The 22256-nt window shown below is 47.2% G+C and overlaps 2 protein-coding genes across 2 annotated transcripts; one reads left to right on the forward strand and one right to left on the reverse strand.

The window, feature by feature from the left end:
- Positions 1 to 1178: 1178 nt before the first annotated feature.
- JAGN1 (jagunal vesicle mediated transporter 1) lies at positions 1179 to 4355 on the reverse strand. The gene is made up of 2 exons (XM_035106886.3): positions 4253 to 4355; positions 1179 to 2596 (listed from the first exon to the last, which is right to left on the reverse strand). The coding sequence occupies exons 1-2, from the start codon at positions 4339 to 4341 to the stop codon at positions 2134 to 2136; spliced, it is 552 nt and encodes a 183-aa protein (XP_034962777.1). The 5' UTR covers positions 4342 to 4355; the 3' UTR covers positions 1179 to 2133.
- A 33-nt stretch (positions 4356 to 4388) lies between these two features.
- On the forward strand, positions 4389 to 13735 carry RPUSD3 (RNA pseudouridine synthase D3). Its single transcript, XM_060271250.2, has 9 exons — positions 4389 to 4746; positions 6158 to 6300; positions 7005 to 7049; positions 7942 to 8038; positions 9379 to 9486; positions 9640 to 9724; positions 9969 to 10095; positions 11143 to 11282; positions 12771 to 13735. The coding sequence occupies exons 1-9, from the start codon at positions 4652 to 4654 to the stop codon at positions 12978 to 12980; spliced, it is 1050 nt and encodes a 349-aa protein (XP_060127233.1). The 5' UTR covers positions 4389 to 4651; the 3' UTR covers positions 12981 to 13735.
- The last annotated feature ends 8521 nt before the right edge of the window (positions 13736 to 22256 follow it).

The raw sequence follows: 22256 nt of genomic DNA on the forward strand, positions 1-22256 counted from the left end.
CTCTCCCCCCCCACACACACTCCAATTTATCAGGTTTCTTGACCTTCCGCAGCTGAATGAGTTGGCTGCACCACATTTTTCTGAAAAAGTAGGACACATGTAACCAGAAATTCAGAATAACCACCATTCAACAAGCATAAGGTCCAGAGTATTATGAAATTTTGTCCCGATTTCCTACTGCTTGAAATATATCAGAATAAAATAATATTGTGGTACGAGAGCAATTAGAAGTAGCTATTAGAGAATCAGCATGTCAAGCTTGATTAGAGTATCAGACTTAGATTGGGGAGATCTGCCTCAAATTCCTCCTCACAGAGCTACAATCCTCAGCCCTCTTAGCAAACTACGGTACCCAGAATTCTTTGTGGGAACTCTTGTGCTTTGAATGTGCATTGGACGGGATTTAAATGTATGGTGTAGATCTGTATTAAGAGTTGTTTTCGGAACCAATCCTGTTCTGTTCTTCAGCTTCTCTTTTTGCACAGGGGAGCAAATGTCTACAGCACTTGTGTGACCACCTCAAGGAAGCTTTCTATGTGTGTAGGCAAGAGATCCCTGTCAGATCATATCCTCACCCCACAAACCTCCACTTTCTTTCCTATTGACAGTGGCATTCCTTAGACCAGTGGGCATCCATGGAATTTCGAGAAAGGGCACCCATCACAAGATGGCTGCTGTGGGGAATGGAGCAACACAAAATGGCTGCCACCTCTCAAAGAACAGAAAAAAAGAGAGCCAACATAGACACACAAAGGGCATTCACATCAGTAGGGGAAAATGAGATCTACGCCACTGCTGCGCTTGCTCAGAGAGCTCTCTGCTTCTCTCCTCTGTTCAAAATGGATAGGAAGGTGGCTGTCCAACGAAATGTGCCCAAGCTTAATGGGGCATGTTCCAATGTGAACAGGAACTGAGCAGAAGGCGCGAACAGCCTCTCATGTGCACTGCGGATTTTTGAGGGGATATTTACTGAGACCTTTCAAAGACACTGGAGGAACTGGTGGGCACTCTAGCACTCCTGCACACCACACTTGTTATCTGGCACTGCAAGGCCCTCAGTGCCTCCTGAAGACAGGACAGAGGCATGATTTAGGGTGGTTTTACCTATAGCAGCTTGAGCCAACTGCCACCATCACACCCACCCCCTGCTAATTAAAAACAAAAACCAGATGCAACGCTCTGCAATAATTTACTTTATTTGGTACCCAAGTACACGGGTGTGTGTGGGTGGGTGGGTGCTGAAACTCATTAGCTGGGAATGGGGTGGCGGCAGCAGTCTCTGGGGCACCCAGGCAGTTTTAGGAAAAGGCAAGAGGGGTTATGAGCAAAGATGGAAACCTTTCTACATGACTAAATGAGCAAGGGACAGCAGGCTGTGGTTGCGTCGATTGGGCAGTCAGCATGTAGACAATTGGTGTCCATGGCGATGTGTGCGGTTTGCATTGTGGGGTAGGCTGTCGAGCGTTTTGCGGTGGTGCTCCCCCCCAAAAAAGCTCAACAACTCTGGGCAATCTCTCCCCCCCCCAAAAAAGCGCAAGAACTCTGGGCACTTTCCCTCTCAAATTCTTTTTGTTGCGGTCCCAAAAAATAGGGGTCGTTATACATGGAAAAATATGGTAAGTACGCATAGCATGATCTCTGAAAAGGGCTTGATTGGGAACTCTTAAGATGGGTGAAACATGATGGGACCCCAAGCCTCACCATGAGTAGTTCTCTTACCCAACTCACATCTAACCGATTCAAGAAGATGCGAGTCGGTCTGCCTGGTCATGATTCAGCGTTCATTCAAATCAGCAGGAGCCCCCTGCATCTCTCAATCTGAGCAACCTAGTTAAGGTCTTTCTGAAAGGCGCCAGTCACCTCTCCCATAAATCCCTCCCAAAAGGAGGGTTGGGCCAAGTCTGCAGCTCCTAGTCCCTGTGGTTGCCAGCAGAGGGTCGGAAGGCACCCACAGAGGCTCACCTTTCACCCTGCTCAAACGGAGCCCTTGCCATCTCCCATCAGCTTGGCATGGTGGGGAGGGCAGAGAATCCCAAATAGCGCCATCTTCCTCTGCTTGAGCAGGGCCCCCCTGAGCCCCCACCCCTGAGCCCCCAGACATCGCTGCATGCAGGTGAACTCCTGGCCGCATGTTCATTTCTTCTTTTTCTCCTGTGTGCTGGTAAACCAGGAGTCCAGCAGCTTCTTGCTGTAATACAGCTGCCAGCCGTGAACCTGCACGGCTACCACAACCAGCAAGTACATGACGGAGACGGCGGAGAAGCCGAAGATGAAGCGGTAGGCCTTGCCGTGGCGGTAGAGCTGCTGCGCCATGGGGAACATCTCCATGCTGCCGTAGATGAGAGGCGCCACTGAGAAAAGGCCCGTGCTGATCATGGAGATGACCAGGTAGCTGATGTTGTTCCGCGGGAAGGAGAAGAGGCCGAAGAGCGAAGGGATGATGCTGAGCAGGTACGGGTACTCCCACTGGTAAGGCATGGCCACCTGGTCATGGGGCAGCAGCTTGAAGTGAGCGACGCACATCTGCGCTGCCACCAGAAGCCACAGCGCTATCTGCATGTAGATCAACTTCTTAATCTCGGACTTCAGGGACACACTGTGGGAAGCAGAGAAGGAGGGGGCGGCAAGGGTGAGCAAGAGCCACCACAAAAAGGTAATTTCAAATATGGCGGTGAGATACTCAACACCAAGACAAACTGGTGAAGAACTAGGCAGAATGGCATGGGCTATAAGCTAAGAAAAACCCAACAACCCCAAACCCAAAGCAGGGAGTTGATTTTCTGGATGTTAACCCCTACCATCTCAGACTGCAGAATTATTATATTATTGCTATTTGGGTTAAACCACAGAGCCTAGGGCTTGCCGATCAGAGGGTTGGCGGTTCAAATCCCTGTGACGGGGTGAGCTCCCGTTGCTCGGTCCCTGCTCCTGCCCACCTAGTACCGGTATTTCGAAAGCACATCAAAGTGCAAGTAGATAAATAGGTACTGCTCCGGCGGGAAGGTAAACTGCATTTCCGTGCGCTGCTCTGGTTTGCCAGAAGCGGCTTTGTCATGCTGGCCACATGACCCGGAAGCTATATGCCGGTTCCCTCGGCCAGTAAAGCGAGATGAGCGCCACAACCCCAGAGTCGTCCACAACTGGACCTAATGGTCAGGGGTCCCTTTACCCGTTACCACTTAATGCCAAAATAAGCTTCTAAGCAAAGGTTACTCTCTCTTATTGACCCAATTTTTAGCACAAACAATAATCCAATGTAGCACAAGTTTTTGTTTTTGTGTCACTTATTCTCATTCCCAGACATTGTTGCAATGCAACTGCCATCATCCCTGACTGCTGGCTGAGCTGGCTGGGGATAGCGACAACTGTAATCCAGCAACATCCAGGGACCCAGAGTTGACGCACGCTGCTCTACATCCTCAACCATGGGCGCTCAAGTGCTGTTGGAATACAACTCCCATCATCTGTGACCACAGGCCATGATGACAAAGGCCAAAAGGATTTGGAGTCCAATATAGGCTGCTCTTGACGAACTGAGCAAAAGAATTCCGATTTGTGGTGATTGGAGTGATCCTATATTAAAGAACAGAGAATCGAATATTTTTATGGGGGGGGGTGCTGCTGATAATTTAATTCTAATATTCTGCAAGGAAGATGGAGCTCCAGCTTTTTTAAAAAGAACAAGTTTCCTGTGCCTTTAGCAGCAATAAATCAAAATTCCGTAGAGAAAAACTTTTTCTAGCGTGCATATACTCCATAGCTGCCAAGTTATCCCTTTTTTAAGGGAAATTCCCTTATGCTGAATAGGCTTCCTCGTGAGAAAAGGGAAAACTTGGCAGCTATGATATACTGTGATGGAGAAGGCCTGGCCAGCTGAAAAAGACACAGGCAGAGGAAAAACAAAACAAAACCTCATTAGTAGGTGGCCGACCCATCAACCTCTTCCCACAACACCTGGTCTCTCTCCCCCACCCCCGGTCTTACTGCAGTGATTTACCGGGCGATCTGCATAACGACGTTACATGCATTTAGCTTTCCCCCACCCACACTTTTTAGCAAGAGGGCGGCGGAGAAAGCGCAACGACGCAGCCCCAAAGCTGCCCGATAAGCGGAGGGCTGACCCCACGGAGGCGAATGACTAAGCAGGGATGACAGCGGGAAGCTCCGGCAACGTGCACTGTTGCGGAGGCGGGGGGAGAAGCCTGGTTTCCCCCGCTGGACGCGCGGTTGCTGGCCCCACCCCCCACGGCACCTCATTTGGTAGTGCTTTGCCACGCGCTCCCGATGCTGGAAGTCGTTGCCGTCGGTTCCAGCGGCTCGAGGTCCCGCGCGGGACGCCATCTTTCACCAGGGGGGTTAGAGAGAAGCCCACGTCAGGGCAGGTAAGCGAACGCAAGTGCGCATGCGTCAAACCAAGGCCGGTCGCGTCGGTGACTATAATGTAGGAAGCGAGGGGGGGGCTGTTTGCTCGCCGGCGCCTCTCTGATTGGCAGCTCTCACCGTCTCTCGTGTGACGCTGACCAATCCCCTAGTAGGAGAAGGGAAGACGGGGAGGGGAGCCGCGCCAATGCGAAACTACATTTCCCAGCGGACCTAGCGAGCCATTTCGGGTTTATCCTTCCTCCGCCGGTTTGCGCACGCGTGGGTCTGAATGGAGCCTTGTGCTCTCCTCGGGGTCGCGATGTTCCGCTCGAGCCGTTGGTGCCTCCTCTGCGGCTGCGGAAGGCCGTTCAGTTCCCGCGCCTGGTAAGAGGCTCGTGAGGAAACTCGGCAGAGAGTCGGGTTGTCCCGTCCCGCCCCCCACTGTGTATCCCACTCTTTTCGGCAAGCCACCTCTCAATCTGTGACAGGCAGAAATTCAACAGATTTAAGTTAGTGGAAGGAAGCTCTTGACTCCTCCTTGACGCACCAGCATCCTGTTAAATAGAAAGAGGTGTACTGTACACGGTTGAGCCAGGGCTCCTTCGGGGCTTAGCCCCGGGAAACTTTCTAGTGTAAAGGCCTAATTCTGAAAAGTATGGATAAAGGGGGGAAAAACTCCTCCAAGCACGTGCAGAGTGCCTTTTGCTTTAATCAGTATGTGCAACCTGGTATTAGGAGGCAGGAGATCTAAAGTAGGTAACGGGGTTGTTGTTTTATGCAACGTTCAGCTACTTTCGCCCCACCAAACAAAAACCCTGAGGATGGTTTGACAGTGGCAAGTTGGGAACTTGGGGAGAGGCTGTCGGTTGAGGTGGTGGAGAGAATATTGGATGGCACTGGGTGTGAGTGAAGGGAGATATTTGAGAAGTATGGGGGGGGAGGGAATTGGAAAGTTTTGAGATCTGGTTGGATAGGGGTCAAGTTTGTGAAGAGTTTGTGAAAGGTGTTGTATGGTAGGTAAAAGCCCTCTCCCCACTGGCCCTAAATGTGCTCATTCACATGTCTTACTGATTTCAGTTAGATTTAGAGAGCTAGCGTGTCTCTTTTCTGACATTGGCTAATGTTACAACTACCCTGTGAGAGATCTGGAGATGGAGGCGTAGAAGAACACCATCATTACATCTGTTTTAAAACTGGCTCCCTTGGGTCCCTTCTGCTGGCTGTTGCCCATAATCAGAATAACCAATTCTCTACATACATATTCCAATTTTGTTTTTCTCCCTCCACGTACACTCATTTACAGTGATACTTCTGGTTAAGAACTTAATTCATTCTGGAGGTCCATTCTTAACCTGAAACTGTTCTTAACCTGAGGTACCATTTTAGCTAATGGGGCCTCCCACTGTCGCAGCCCCACCGCCACACGATTTCTGTTCTCATCCTGAAGTAAAGTTCTTAACCCGAGGTACTATTTCTGGGTTAGCGGAGTCTGTAACCTGAAGCATCTGTAACATGAAGCGTCTGCAACCTGAGGTACCACTGTACTTGATCACTCTGTATTCTGAGCCCCTTCATGGGCACAGATCCATTATATAACCCAAATCTGTTGTTAGCAGCTTCTCTCATAGATGCAAGATATAAATCCAGATCGATATTTATGTATTTTTAGAGGAAGTTAAAAGTGGCAGGCAAGCTGTGTGTGGAAGGTGCCAGTGTCAGAATGGGAGAGGAGAGTAGGAAGCTTAAGGCCAGCTGGCTATATATTGATGATTATTTACGGTTTCCTTTTTTGTAGGTATCAGTTGCTGCAGAAGGAAAGAGGTTCCCGAAAGCCAGTCACAGACAACTCCAGTGAAGTAAGCATCTTAAGACCCACAAGATCACTTGGCCCCGAAGAAATGTTGAACCTGCTGGAAGCATCAGTAGTGCATGCAGATGGTATGTCTGTTATTTCTCATAACACTACTAGAACGATATGTGAACAGGATCTTGGGATTGTAGCCTTACCACAAGCTGAGCATGAATCAGTAGTGTGATGCAGCTGCAAGGAAGGCTAATAAGATTTGAGGCTGCAGTAATAGAACCATAATTTCTAACTTGCTGGAAGTAATTGTTCCCGTTCATTCTGCACAAATCAGACCTCAATTGGAATACTGTGTCTGGTTTGGGGTGCTGCATTTTAAGAAGGATGTAGACAAATTGGGACAGATTTAGTGTTCTAGTGGGGTTAGTGAAGACACAGTTTCATATAGCCTCGCCCTAGAGTGCTATAAATCAGACCTGCACAACTTGTGCTCACCAAGCTGAAAGTACAGCAAGACGAATGCCTCGCGCAACGAAAAACTCGCAAGACGAAAGCGTTTTGTGATGTGTTTGGTGACTCGCATGACGAAGTTTTCTATGGCCGTGCTGGGGAGAAGGGGGCATACATTTGAAAGGGAATGGAAATATAGAGACTGTGGAGAGGAACAGGGATTTCTGCTTATACAAGAAAGCCCCTTTCCCTGAGCATGGAAAATTCCACCCACAGCCTCCTTTTGATTCTGCATTGTGGCAGAGGTTGTTGACATGCTTTGGAGTTGGTTTGAATACTGCAACACTCACCACTTGTCCCTGAGGCTACTGGTTCTTTCGTATTTCAGGTTCACTGGTCGCCATCAGCAAACCCCCTGGCTTACCTGTGACAGGTATGTGGCGTTACATTTTGATGTGTTTGGATCCTTGGGCATTTTAAAGTGGAAATGCAGGATTATAGAAATGCCTTTAAAGATACATAAATATATGCCTGTACTCCACGGAATAAATATGTGTTGTATGCGGGCTGGGCTCCCCTTGTGCTTGACCCGGAAGCTGCATTTAGTGCAGAATGCTGCAGCACGATTACTGACAAGAGGGAGGCCTTATCAGCATATAACACCTGTACTCAGAGGTCTGCACTGGTTGCTGATCCACTTCTGGGCTGAGTTCAAGGTGTTACTATTAGTATATAAAGCCCTTAACAACTCTTGACTAGTTTACCTGTGAGATTGCCTTACCCCATATGTGCCCGCTCAACTGCTTTGATTGGCAGAATTGGAACTTTTACAGATGCCACATAATATTCACACTGCGTCTGTAAGAACCTGATCGTTTAGTGTGAGGGCACCAACACTTGGGAACTCCCTGCCTGTTGATACCAGCAAGACACCTTCACTCTATGCTGCTGAAGGCGTTCTTATTTAGACGAGCCTATCCAGATGTTCAGAAAGTTTGTATGAGTTTTAATTTGCTTTAGTTTATTCTATTATGGTTTTAACTTTCTTTATATTTTAAATTACCGTTGTGATTTATTTTTGGTGATAATTTTAATTTTTAATTTTTTTTGTAAACTGCTTCGAGGTTTTTTTCTACAATCAAGTGGTACTGTATATACATTTTGTGAAATAATAAGTAAATAAGTGAGCTCCCAAAGTAAAACTGGACCAGGGCGGGAAGGGCTGGCAAGCCTTTGCCAGAACAAGCCTCTTCTTTGCAGCCGTGAGTAATGGCTAGCTTCTGTGTGGCATCGATAATATTTCCCTCCTTCTCTGCCAACAACAGGCAAACCGGGGGAGCTGACTTTGCTGTCTCTTCTACCTGATCTAAGCCAGAAGCTTGGCTTCCCACAGAATCTCGATGTGATAAAAGCTGCAGTAAAGTAAGTAAACGGAGACAAGGTTTTGGAGAGAATGACAACAGGCTGTGTACAGGATGGGTCTTATTTATTTAAACCCCACCTTTCTTCCACCATAGAACTCAAGGCAGCACACATGTGCTCCTATCTAGATACTACTTTGCTTCAGCTTCCCATCATGCATCTTCAGACCATGCCCTGACATAATCAGCAAGAGGGCATTCAGTAAAATCTGATTAAACTGCCGTATTGCAAGAGAACCCATAGCACAGAATTTAGACAGCTGATCTGTACTACAGCTCCAGTTTTCTGGATATGATCATGTGCTCTGAACTCACTTCAGAACTTCTGTATGCAAAAAATAAAATAAGAATGGTTGCGAAGGGCTAGGGGAAAGGTTTGTGATTGGCTCTTGTGAGTCTAAAGATTGTGAGGCTGGAGCAACTCCCAAATAACCTCCCAAATAAGGGAGGTTATAACGCTTGGAGATTATTCGCTTAGAAAAAGGGACAACAGGGTGGGGAGACATGACAGAGGTGTATAAAATAGCCTCAGATACTGGCGGGAATTTGTAGTTGTTGTGACCTTTGGCCATCAATGCCACCTTGGGTGGTTTTAAGTAAGGCACTATTCTGTCCATGGGACAGTGTCATGGCCTGTGTCAGAGATTTAATAATAATAATAATTTATTATTTATACCCCGCCCATCTGGCTGAGTCTCCCCAGCCACTCTGGGCGGCTCCCAGTCAAATATTAAAACAATACAGCATTAAATATTAAAAGCTTCCCTAAACAGGGCTGCCTTCAGATGTATTTTAAAAATAAGATAGCTGCTTATTTCCTTGACATCTGATGGAAGGGCATTCCACAGGGCAGGTGCTGCTACTGAGAAGGCCCTCTGTCTGGTTCCCTGTAACCTCACTTCTTGCAAGGAGGGAACCGCCAGATCTCAGTGGTGCTGGATCACAGTGTCCGGGCTGAACGGTGGGGGTGGAGACGCTCCTTCAGGTATACACGACCGAGGCCGTTTAGGGCTTTAAAGGTCAACACCAACATTTTGAATTATGCTCGGAAATGTACTGGGAGCCAATGTAGATCGTAACCGGTGTTATGTGGTCCTGGCGGCCGCTCCCAGTCACCAGTCTAGCTGCCACATTCTGGATTAATTGTAGTTTCCGGATCACCTTCAAAGGTAGCCCCACATAGAGCGCATTGCAGTAATCCAAGCGGGAGATAACCAGAGCATGCACCACTCTGGCAAGACAGTCCGCAGGCAGGTAGGGTCTCAGCCTGCATACCAGATGAAGCTGATAGACTATCTTTATTAAAGGATATCCTTTATACAGGATTTTGCCTCTCCCTAGGGAGAGTTCTGGACTTGTTCTCCTCTCAGGTTGCCCGAGCACCACCCAGCGCCTCCAGGACTTCTATGCCCGATGTAGAAGAGCAGGAGATCCGGCTGCTACCTACTGGTGAGATGAAGACTTCCTAATCGCTTCCCGTTTTTATGGTAGGGTGGGGATCCCCAGCAAAGAGGTTCCCATTCTGCCTTCCCCATTTCCTTCAAAGCGCCGTAGGCCCAGTTTGGTGTCCGTGTGGCCTGACAGAGAACCTTCTCTTTGCAGTGCCGTCACTACCAGGATCCCTGCAGCCTTGGAAGGGGAAATTCGTACAGGTCTCAAACTGATACGGGTCGAAGAACATAGGCTGGTGAGGACAGGTTTTTTAACAGGGAGGGAGGAGAGGATTTGACATTGCGGCTCTAGGGAATATTTGCCTGCTGCTGCTGCTGCGGGCAGCTCGTTCAGTGGAGTCCCTGCAGAGCCTGAGAAGTTTGGTCTCGCCTCTGCTGGGATCCAGTTGCCTGGACTGGGCGCAGGGATTACTTTAGCTGCTGGAGTTACCATTGGCCCTCAGGAAACACACTGACTCCGGGCTTCTGTGTGGGTTGCAGGTGGTGCCAGTGGCTTCCCCTTCTCGAGGAAGCATCCAGAGGAAGGAGGTTAGGAAAACACGGACACTCTATAAGGTGCTGGACTCCCGCGAAGGCTGCGCCTTGCTGCAGCTACAGCCACTGACAGGTGCGTTAGGGAGGATCCGTGGCACAAAGACAGTCGCAGGAATAACTGGAAAGGGGCGCTGTGATACGGAAAGCAAGCGGAGAATCTGACACACGAGTTCCCTCAGTTACAGCTACTCCCCCCAAGATTACTATTTTTTCCCATTTATAATATGTATAAACGTTTTGATCAAAAAGCTCTCCAGGTAGCCCAGCATACAGTTTGGAACCTGAGATAGCAAACCCTTAGCCTCTTCTTCTTTTTACAGTTGATCAAGTTTCTAGCTCTCATGGCTGTAGAGAATCCTGCACATAACTGCATAGTTGTTTACTTGATGGGCCGGAAGTCAAATGGAACTGGGCTAGGTCTTTTTATAATTAGGCGATTGGGGGGGTTCATGGCCAGTTGATTTCCCTGTCCCTCTCTGCCTTCCCTTTTCCTTCTCTTGTTTTAAGCCTCTTTCTCTTCCTTTCCTCTTACTATCTTAGCCTTAGTTACAGGTAGGTAGCCGTGGTGGTCTGACATAGTCGGAAAAAATAATAATAAAAAAATTCCTTCCAGTAGCACCTTAGAGACCAACTAAGTTTGTCAAAGGTATGAGCTTTCGTGTGCATGCACACTTCTTTAGATACACTGAAACAGAAGTCACTGTTTCAGTGTATCTGAAGAAGTGTGCATGCACACGAAAGCTCATACCTATGACGCTTAGTTGGTCTCTAAGGTGCTACTGGAAGGAATTTTTTTTTTAATCTCAGCCTTGCCCCCCAGAAATGCTTGTCTGCCCTTTTTTTGCCATTTTTGCACATTTAAAGTGTTTCGTTTTGCAAATTAATATGGAGCAAACCTCTTTCCTTTTTCCTTTTTCCTCCTCTTTCCTTATTTTGGACTGCAGAATCTGGGTTCCTTAGGTACAAGATCAGGCTGTCATAGTTCTCGTTTTTTGACACTGTCCATTTGTCTTACTCGGGTTTTAAAAAGAGCTTGGATTGTGAGCGTCACAGTGTAAAGCATTGTTGGGAAAGTCTGCACTGGGGCCCCCTCTTGATCTCTCCTTTGTCCTTTTGGCAGCCTTCGCTAACCAACTCCTGGTCAGCCTGATTCTGCTGCTGAGCCCTGCGCTAGGGGACCACGTGTATTCCTCCCGTGTGGGGACTGTCCTGGGGGAGCCCTTCCTCTTGCCAGCTGAGAGTACCCTGCCTCGCACACAGGTACCAAACTGCTCTGATGCTGCCTCCTGTCTTGGTGTCGGGGATCTACAGAGTGATGTAGCAGGATAGAAGGAAGGGACCTGGCTGAGCAGTGCCTTCGCACAGTCAGATCTATGTCTCCACAACCCAAGGCTATATCACTTGGGAGATAACAGCAGCAATCATGTTTTACATCCATTGGAGAACCTGGTGCCCTGCAGGTGTACAGCTGCTCCCAACATCCCTGACCATTGACTGTGCTGACTGGGGCTGATGGGAGTCCAACAACATGTGGAGGGCCACAGGCTCCCCATCTCTGCTTTATGGCCATACAACAGGCATCCCCAAACTTCGGCCCTCCAGATGTTTTGGACTACAGTTCCCATCATCCCTGACCACTGGTCCTGTTAGCTAGGGATCATGGGAGTTGTAGGCCAAAACATCTGGAGGGCTGCAGTTTGGGGGTGCCTGCCATACAAGTAGCTGACATTCCTGGCTACAGCCTTCCAACTTCTCTTTGTGCTCCAGGAGCCTTTCCTTGTAAAATGGGGCCCAATGGACAAGAATCTGTATTTCCCCAATCCTAGTCGAACACTCTAGCCCAGGCATCCCCAAACTCGGCCCTCCAGATGTTTTGGGACTACAATTCCCACCATTCCTGACCACTGGTCCTGTTAGCTAGGGATGATGGGAGTTGTAGTCCCAAAACATCCGGAGGGCTGAGTTTGGGGGTGCCTGCTCTAACCGCTCCATTGTGCTGGCTCCCTCCTAACTTCTGATGGCAGAGACATGCCTGGATTAGGGCCTCCTTTTCATTTATTACAATGGTATGCATTATTATTACCTTCTTATATTATTATTATTATTATTATTATTATTATTATTAACCACCCTGTGGATCCTTGAAGAGCGGTATAAAAATCTATTAAATAAAACAAAATAAACTCTTTGCTTCCACGCTTTCCCCCCAGACCCCACCACTCCCCAAGCTGCTACTAACTTAACGGGGGCAGGCGGGTACCACACGGGTTTAACCCCTCATTTATTTATTTATTTGATTTATATACTGCCCTTCATAAGATCTCAGGGCGGTTCACAGAATAAAATGATCTTCAAAGCAACTGAATGGGGGTGGTGTAAAGGTATTTTTTTATTTAAAAAAAAAATCAAAGGGAGAACCAGACTGTAAGATCTTCCGCACCACATCTGATTTGGAACTCAGTTGATCTTCCTACTGTGCTTGGACACGAGAACCTTCCAAGCTTGGCAATGAAAAACATGAGACTCTTGGGCTAGAGCTGGGTTCCTCAAACTCGGCCCTCCAGATGTTTTGAGACTACAATTCCCATCATCCCTGACCGCTGGTCCTGCTAGCTAGGGATGATGGGAGTTGTAGGCCAAAAAACATCCGGAGGGCCAAGTTTGAGGAAGCCTGCCCCAGTAAAATAAGGACTGCTGTGCTCTTTCCTGTAGAAAGTTGTAATGATGATGCTCCCACCCTCTTGACAGGTCCTAGAAGATGCTCTGCTGAAGAAGCTGCGCCTGCAGCAGCAACTGGCACACCGATTGCCTCTCCACCTGCACCTGCACCAGCTCCTCCTCCCAGCTGCCGGCTCCCCTTCGTCCCGCACTGTGCTCACGGCTCCTCCGCCACCTTTTTTCCTGAGGACCCTTGATCTTCTGGGCCTCGCCTTGCCGCAGGACCAAAACAAGCAGTGACAAGGCATCCGAAGCGTTTGCCTCAACTCAGCAGGTACCGCCTGCCCCGGTCCAGTGGAAGTGATGGCTTTTGACAGCCAGAAGCAGGTCTCTGCCAGGTTCTTGCTGCGGAGAGGAAGAAGCATCTCGCCCCTTACTGGCCGGATGCTCACAGAGCTGCTGCTGAAGGCCGTGAAAGGGAGAGGCTTCCTTTACACCTCATACGGTCTAACAGAAGCAATTTTTTTGAACTCTTTGTGCTGTGCAGCAATGAAGGTAGCACCGAGGGAAACCTCGGTTCTAGAGTTTATGTTTGCCCCGATAAATGCAACCTCCGCAGGCTGTGAACCAGCAGGCCAATTGCGTACGCATGGCTGTGCCATGGCAACGCGAGTCAATGGCTGGCTTGAGGTCCAGGCTGGAAAAAGCTTAGGCACACCCAACTCCTACTGAAATCGGCGGGCGTGCTGCACTCCCATTAACTCTGATGGGATGCATGCGTTCCTCATGCTGCATGGTTTATGTTCTTTGCAGCACTAAGCCACTGTGTTCAGCATTTATCTTTCCAGAAGAGGCAGTACCCACCCATTGAATCGCTTGCCAATGATTGCCTCTGGCACTCAGGATAATGCACTCTTCTGGGGGGGGTAAAGCAGTGTAGACTTCCCTCCTTTATATATCTATAAAACACGAATTACTAATGAAAAAAATGCTTTGGCTTTTCACTACTGCTTTTCTATATATCCATATATATTATTATTATTCTTTGGCAATTACTCGTAGCTGAGTAAGATTGTCTTCCATAAACACGGTTGGGTTGGGTTTTTGGAAGACGCCTGTGCGTGGTTTTGTTTTATGTGTGTAGATCAGTGCACGCTGACCAACGCACAGTCTTCGCAGTGGGGCTCTGTTGCGATGGCATGAAGTAGTCACAACAAACCGGTAGATTCCTATCTGCTGCAGCCTTCGTCCGCCTTCACAGTCGTTGTAACATACCGCTTGTTATCCGCCTGTTCTGCCATGGAGGACTTCTTGGATCATTCTTTCTCTAGCTCCTTCCCCTTGACCTTACTGCATTGGGTGACCCTGCTGGGAGTCCTGCTGGGAGTCCGAGATTCCCAACGGCTTTGCTCACAAGGGTCATAGGAACATGCAAGCCCACTCACCACAACAAGGTGATGATCCAGCATATATATGTACACACACACACAGAGTGGTACTTCAGTTTAAGAACAGCCCTGTTTGCGAACTATTCGGTGTATGAACTCTACAAAACTGGAAATAGTGTCCTAGTTTGCGAACTTTACCTCGGTCTAAGAACGGAAGCCGATTGGTGGAAGGGCACCGGCAGTATGTGTATATGTGTGTATATATATATATATATATATATACACACACACACACACACACACACACACACACACACACACACACTGTGGTACCTCGGTTTAAGTACACAATTGGTTCCGGAAGTCTGTACTTAACCTGAAGCGAACTTTCCCATTGAAAGTAATGGAAAGTGGATTAATCCGTTCCAGACGGGTCTGCGGAGTTCTTAAACTGAAAGTACTCAAACCGAAGCGTACTTAAACCGAGATATGACGTGTGTGTGTGTGTGTGTGTGTGTGTGTGTGTGTATCTCAGAACCTTTAAGTATAATGAGCTGTTGCTGAATGGGTTTCAGATAAGGACCCCTTTGCTTATTCTGTGTCTTCTATTGAACTGAGAGTAATTTTTAAAACTGTCCAGGCCACCCTTCCATATAAATATTCCCAGGGTAACTTTTACATGATGAAATAAATACTAAATAGCAATAAGATGAAAACGCAGCTTCAGACGTGGCAGCGATTTATAAAAATCTGTTTAACGAAAGTCTGGGGAAAAGACAAAGGCCTTCCCCGAGTGATGAGCAGACTGAAGGGCAGGTGTCATGGCATCCTCCCTGGACAGAAGGTCCCATAAGCAAGGTGCCACTGCTGAGGAAGGGCCCCCCCACCCCACCCAGTCACCAGCTGGCACCATCCATGATGCAGGATGTGGGGGCATGAGAGTGCAAGGTTTTGTAGGCAGCCGTCTTGCCTGAAGCGGCTTTGTGTAACCTGAAAGCTTGTCCTCTTCTTTGCTGATACGAATTGATCCGATAAAGGTGAACCTTCCTTGTTCTCATGCCTAGTAATTTGGTAGTAAGATTGATTTGATAACCGCTGGACTGGTGCCGTTTAACTTACGGCAAGAGGCGCAGAGTTGGAACAAGTGCTCTTAGGAGTGGCAGATGGTTATCTTTACAATGGCTTTCTGTCAACAGGGTAACCGGAGAGCCTTGTTGAGTTACTGCAGTGCGAGTAGGCTTTTAAAGTGAGGTAACTGGCATAAGATTACAGGCATCAAGTTCATCCTGTTTTCAGGCTGTATTATGGTGCAGAGGTGCAAGTTGAGTTCAGACTAGAGGAATGTTTATGGGGTGGGGGGGAATCTAGTTTTGTGTTCTACACATAGGTCCAGGCCACTTGAGAGAGTTTGCAGACCTGGGCACAACCATATTACTTGGCACTTTTTCCTTTTCTTCTAAAGAGGGTGGCTGCAGAGGGGTCTGGAGCAGTCTCCTGCAAGGGCTGAGGGCCAGAGATTCCTGCTTTCTAGCAGCAGCAAGTGAAACTTACGAGAGGCAGAATCAGGGCTCTTGTTGGCAAATATATACACACACTAATAATAGGAAACAAGCATTGTTTACTTCCTTCAGAATGAGGATTGCTGTTTAAAAACCTACAACTTATTCTTCTTTAAAGGTTGGAAAGGCCAGCTTATTTTGTCCCAAACAAAATCAGGAACTACGTACGGTAATTTCCCTCCTCTCCTCCTCTCTCTCCCCTCGTTCCACCCATCCCCACCAATTAAAAGAATGCAGCTTATGGTTTGTTGTGCAGCATGTACGTGTCAGAGTGCTACCTGCAGTTAGGCTACTTTGGAAAGAACAAAGAAGAGCGATTGGAAAATGTGTGCACAGCCTTGCTTGCATTTTGGCTCTTGCTGCCATCTGGAGCCAGGCTGCAGCAGAGCATCACCAAAGTGTGTGTGAGAAGTAGAGAGAGACTTCTTAGCTGTGTGCATTATTGTGGCTCAGGCTGGAGGGCTGCAGCATGCTTTGATCCCCCCTGTTGTCCACTATGTAGCTATAAAACAAATCCTACCGCTGGAATAAGTTTACAGGTCTTTGGTCAGCTAGAGAGGCAAGAATGGAAGAATCTTAATGCATGGAGTGGAAAGCAGGAGGGGCCATTTAGATATGTTAAGGCATCAAAGAACATTTTCAAATGTGACACAAGGGTTTCTCTGCAAAATACAGTGGTACCTCTATTTACGAATGTTTCTACTTACGAATGGAGCTCCATCTGCCATCTTGGATGCAGTTTAGATAGGATTTTTTCTACTTACGAATTTTTAGATAGGGTTGCTTCGACTAATGAATTTTTTCTCCCAATGCATTCCTATGGGATTCGACTTGCAATTTTTTCGACTTACGAATGTGCGTTCAGAATGCATTAAATTCGTAAGTAGAGGTACCACTGTAATAATATATATTTAAGGGTTGGGAGAGGAAACTCCAGTTACTACAAAGTGATGATAAAGGTTTCGGTATTTGGCCTGGGCAAGGGACAACTTGTACATTTAGCCAATGAGGAGTTTACCAGCCCTTGGTAGAAAATTATGGCTCAAAAAGCCTCCGGTTGGACTTGGACCATCCTCTTTATCTCGTTTGGGTTATGACAGCACCCTTAAATCCTTTTTGAAGAACTTAATAATAATAATACAAATTAGCAAAGTGTTTCTTTTTGAAGAAGGGAATAGTGCCAGCAGTAGGGAGAGACTGGAGTCTAGGAAGCTCCTTTATACAGAATAAGAAAGCTCATTGGTCCATCTAGTTGAGTACTGTGCCCAGAGGCTGGCCATAGCCTTTGCAGGGTTTCGGATAGAAGTGTTCCTGGGCTCAGCCTGGAGTTGTCAGAGGCTGAACCTGGTCTCTACTGCATGCAGAGCATGTGCCCTGAGCGCCACTGGTGCCGTACATGAGCCCTCCCATTCCACTAAAATCTCTGACTAGCACAAGCAAAGCCTGCCAAGACTGTTTGGTGGTTTCTTTGTAACGTGGTCAAGTTTCATATTTTACAGTTCCGTATAAATGACAGGCTTCTCAACGTCCTCCATTTTAAAGAAAACAAATCAATCCCCAGCCCCTTTGATCACAACGTGAAAAACTGAATTCTACAAAGATCAGGCTACAAAGGTAGAAGTTTATTCCTCTTTCACAAACTGCAATCCACAAACCACTCCACCAGCAAGATACCAACGATGTAAAGAATATTTTTTTAAAAAACAGACTCGCCAAGGAAAGCTGTACAAATGTCAAACACAACCGCACAAAACTTGTATTCTTGGTTCTCTTCAGTGTTTAGGAACCAATGAGTAACAAAAAAAATGCGCCAAAGCTTCCACTTCCTGCCTTTAATCATTGCGTTTGGAGAGTGGATGGAATTGCCACTCGCCTTTTTACTGTCAGTGCCCCTTAATGGCAGGAGTAGCGGTGGGGTAGAGAAGGAATCTGTGCCCCCCCCCCGAATTTGGTAGACTCCAGCTCCCATCACCTCCAACCATTGGCTACAGTGGCTGGGGCTTATGGGAGCTGAAGTCATAACAACATTTGGAGGACCACAAATTTCCCCATCCTTGCTTTAATGGCAGTCTGACATAATGAAATATAACAGGTGGAGCTTTTCTTGCCCCTCTCTATATGGGAAAAGGTTGACCTGCTACATGACTCTGTCTCAGCCTGCTGGCAAGTTTGGGAACAGGGCTGTTTTTGTTTGTTTAAGTGAAAACCTTAAGCTTGAGTAAGAACAAGGTAAAAACAAATTACAGGTGAAACTCGGAAAATTAGAATATCGTCGAAAAGTGCATTTATTTCAGTAATGCAAGTTAAAAGGTGAAACCAATATATGAGATAGATGCATGATATGCAAAGCAAGATATGTCAAGCCTTTATTTGTTGTAATTGTAATTATTTGTCATTAGGCGGTTCAATTATAAATGGAATGTAATTAATGAAATGTAATAGTGATGTTTTTGTTTATTTTTGCATTATTGTAACTATTTGTTTTATTACTGTGGAATTTCCAAAAGAAGGCATTTGTAAAAAATTAAAAGAAAAAATAGTAAGAATAAGTTGCATTACTGAAATAAATGCACTTTTCGACGATATTCTAATTTTCCGAGTTTCACCTGTATAGCATGCTTTGTAATGTAACCAAAAGATACGGCATAACTATATAACTGCAGCTTACATAAATATATGGAATAATAAAAGTAATTTTTTTAAAAAAATTACTCCAGAAGGTGGTGAGATTCAGGTGGACTTCCAGAGGAGAGCCAGCCAGAATCACTCTCATATGATGATGCCTTTATTTTGAAGTCAAACTACGATAAATCTGTTCTATCTAGCTCAATACTGGCTATGGTGAATGTCAATGACTCTTCAAGGTCTCAAGAAAAATCTTACCCCAACCCTTCTACTTGAAATCCCCAAACTAGCAATGCTAGAGATTGAACATGTGGCCTTCTGCAATGCCAAGCATACGTTTTGCCACTAAGCTGTGGTCTTTTCCCCTTTCTCTTTCATCTCCTTTTAATACAAGAACAATGCTAGCAAGCAGCTGCTCCAAACCTGCTCATGGAGACCGTCATGGCATGAGCAGAGGCGGTCTGTTGTTTAGAGCTTCATACAGGAGGATGGACCCTCAGCATGGAGGAGAGGCCATAAGGAGCCAAACCATGTCCTAGAACAGGGAATCAATCTGCGGCTCTCCCGATGTTGGAGTCCAGCTCCCATCAAGCCCAGCTGGCATGGCCACCGTAACGTGAATTGATGGACTGGAGCCGCTGGAAGTCAGTCTTCCCTTTCCTAGAACAAGGAACTAATGTCTTCATTTCTAGCGCCAGCTCGAGCTGAAATCATGGGAGAGACGTGCTAGAAGGCTGTGGGATCTATAGAACCGTAAAGGTAAAGGGGCCCCTGACCATTAGGTCCAGTCGTGACCGACTCTGGGGTTGCGCGCTCATCTCGCATTATTGGCCGAGGGAGCCGGCGTATATAGCTTCCAGGTCATGTGTCCAGCATGACAAAGCCGCTTCTGGCAAACCAGAGCAGCACATGGAAACGCTGTCTCCCTTCCCGCTATAAGGTAAAGGTAAAGGTAACCCTGACCATTAGGTCCAGTCGTGACCGACTCTGGGGTTGCGCGCTCATCTCGCATTATTGGCCGAGGGAGCCGGCGTATAGCTTCCAAGTCATGTGGCCAGCATGACAAAGCCGCTTCTGGCAAACCAGAGCAGCACATGGAAACGCCGTTTACCTTCCCGCTGTAGCGGTTCCTATTTATCTACTTGCATTTTGACGTGCTTTCGAACTGCTAGGTTGGCAGGAGCTGGGACCAAGCAACGGGAGCTCACCCCGTCACAGGGATTCGAACCGCCGACCTTCTGATCAGCAAGCCCTAGGCTCAGTGGTTTAACCACAGCGTAGCGCTTCCTATTTATCTACTTGCTTTTTTTTATGTGCTTTCGAACTGCTAGGTTGGCAGGAGCTGGGACCAAACAACGGGAGCTCACCCCATCACAGGGATTCGAACCGCCGACCTTCTGATCAGCAAGCCCTAGGCTCAGTGGTTTAGCCCACAGCGCCACCTAGGTCCCTGCTATAGAACCATACTGTGTGGTTTTTAAAACATTTCCTTTTGCACATACACCCAGAATCCACGAGCCATCTAACACACCTATTACCCCCCCCCCCCAGACAGGCATTTAACAAAGGCTGCATTGCTACTACATGGCAAATGAGTGAGCTTTCAGGTGCTTTGCGTTGGCCATGAGAGTGATAGGCTGAATCACCGCTCTTGCCTTTTCCCTCCCCTCTGCATGTCAGTTCTCAGAATTGTGTCGCACTGTATTTAGCAGAACCCAGCGTGGAAAGGGAGCCGGCTTTGAATTTTCCCGCTGAGTTCTATAAGACTGCAATCTGGATTGGGCTGCAATCTGGAACACAGTTAATTGGGTAAAAACAGAGACATTGGGAATACCACGAGTGGAAGGTGGGTTAACTCTGTTTTCTGGAACGGAAGAGTCACTGTGGCAACCAAACAGTTTTATCCCCTCCGATGTGAATCCTCCAGCTGCCAGGCACCATTTTGTTGGTCCTTAAGCCTGGTGGCAGGATAAGGGGATTGTGGAGGTGGTAGCAATGTTAAGTGGGGAGGAATGAGGGGACAAAAGCAGGAACTACAGGAAGAAAAAAGACTAGACCCAGTCCCAAATCCACACCTCGAATTTCACTAGCAGTACGCTTGCCATGATTTTTATATACATATAAGATAACAGTCCTGAATTTCCCCCCCATATACCCAAGCATTGATAATGCTCCAGTGTGACTCAAAAATATCACGTGGGGAACTGACTTTCAGGAAGTGAAGCAAAGACTGGCCAGAGTGGGGGGGGGAGGCAGGGCATTGGTAAGCATAATTGCCCTCTCTGCACCCCCAAGCCAAGTATGAATCATAGAATCATAGAGTTGGAAGAGACCACAAGGGCCATCCAGTCCAACCCCCTGCCAAGCAGGAAACACCATCAAAGCATTCCTGGCATATTGCTGTCAAGCCTCTGGTTAGAGACCTTCAAAGAAGAAGACTCCACCACACTCCTTGGCAGCAAATTCCACTGCCGAACAGCTCTTACTGTCAGGAAGTTCTTCCTAATGTTTAGATGGAATCTTCTTTCTTGAAGTTTGAATCCATTGCTCCGTGTACGCTTCTCTGGAGCAGCAGAAAACTGCCTCCTAATCCAATAAAATAGCTATTTCCTTTTTCTACAGCCAGGATTTTTTTAAAAAAAGATTCAGGCTGCTATTGGCAGCCCAGAAGAGCCTCTATTCTCTAGGGTGGGGTTATTCTTGAACCCTGGAGGCAGCCCATCTAGGAGAAGGAAAACACTGGTCCTAAATCTCCACTGCCTGGTGGGATATCTTTGGGAGAAGAAAAGGCTAAGGAGCAAACCCTACACAAATCAAGATTGGAGTCCCTAAGTGGGTTGGGTGGTGCCTTGTACAACACCACCTGGTAACTCTTGCAGCCAAGCTAGTGCCAATGTATGGCTCTGCTTTCCTTTGGAACGGGTGGAGTCGTCTTTTGTCTGGCAGCCCAGAACCTCCAAATTCACTGTCCAGGCTTGTACCCCAGGGAGGCCACTTTGGTGTAGCTAACGCAGCAGTTTGATTGCTCTAAAAACATAGGGTGGCGGTTTTGTTTATCTATACAAGAACCAACCGGCCGGTGCTGTACTGATCCAACTCCTAGTGCAAACGTATGGAACAAAAGAGGCTTGTACGTTTGTCTGAAATGCAGCAAGTTTGCTTCCACAGTAGACTCAACACACAAATTATTACTATCTATTGTTTCTGCCTTCTGTCAGGGAAGAATTTCCGAAACCAGATATTGTTAAACAGAGCATCTTCTAGCCAAAGGTTGGGTTTGCCTCCTTTCCCCCCGCTCCCTGTCTGACTAGCAAGAATTCAAGAGGTGAAAGTTTCTCTGGATTAATGTGATGAGACCAATTGATGCAGGGTCTCACTAGCTCTGTGTCCAGAGTACTAGTTGCCGCAGACTGCAAGTTGGAGATGGGCTGTTGCCCTCCATGTCTTGTTTGGGTTGATGGCATCTGGTTTGCCACAATGAGAACAGAATGCTGGACTAGACAGGCCTTTGGTATGATCCAGAGCTCTTTTTTGTTTTTTTAAATGTTACTGATGGGGGGGGGAGTACCATCTGCTGAATTTGATGGTCAGGCAGCTGTAAAAATCACAGGAGCACCACTGGCGTGGGATGGGGTGTGGGAAGAGTGACAATCTTACCTGAAACCTACTGCAAGACTAATACACACAAAATGTACGTATTTAAATGCTACAAACAACCCAGCACCCATTCCTAGAAGCCTTTTTCAAATAAATTTCCAGGGCTTTTTTTCAGCCTGAACTAGTTGGATTCGGTTCCGGCACCTCTCAGGTGGGCACCATTGCTTTTCTAAGAGAACAATGGAAGCATTAGTGGTAAGTTCCGGCACCTCATTTTTTTCTAGAAAAATAGCACTGAAAATTCCTATACAGTGGAACCTCGGAAGCTGAACGCCTTTGAACTAGAACGCTTCGGCTCCCGAACAATTGACAACTTGGAAGTGATTGTTTTCGAACGATTTTCAGAA

The sequence above is a fragment of the Zootoca vivipara genome, chromosome 2, assembly GCF_965207765.1.
Source record: "Zootoca vivipara chromosome 2, rZooViv2.hap1.1, whole genome shotgun sequence".
NCBI classification, from domain to species: domain Eukaryota; kingdom Metazoa; phylum Chordata; class Lepidosauria; order Squamata; family Lacertidae; genus Zootoca; species Zootoca vivipara.

Bases quoted from the DNA above. Each gene is read 5' to 3' on its own strand.
- RPUSD3 (XM_060271250.2), top strand. From the start codon at position 4,652: ATGGAGCCTTGTGCTCTCCTCGGGGTCGCGATGTTCCGCTCGAGCCGT. The intron at 7,050-7,941 runs GTATGTGGCGTT...TGCCAACAACAG, and splicing joins CCCTGGCTTACCTGTGACAG to GCAAACCGGGGGAGCTGACT. The intron at 10,096-11,142 runs GTGCGTTAGGGA...TCCTTTTGGCAG, and splicing joins GCAGCTACAGCCACTGACAG to CCTTCGCTAACCAACTCCTG.
- JAGN1 (XM_035106886.3), bottom strand. From the start codon at position 4,341: ATGGCGTCCCGCGCGGGACCTCGAGCCGCTGGAACCGACGGCAACGAC. The intron at 2,597-4,252 runs GTGCCGTGGGGG...TGCTTCCCACAG, and splicing joins GCAAAGCACTACCAAATGAG to TGTGTCCCTGAAGTCCGAGA.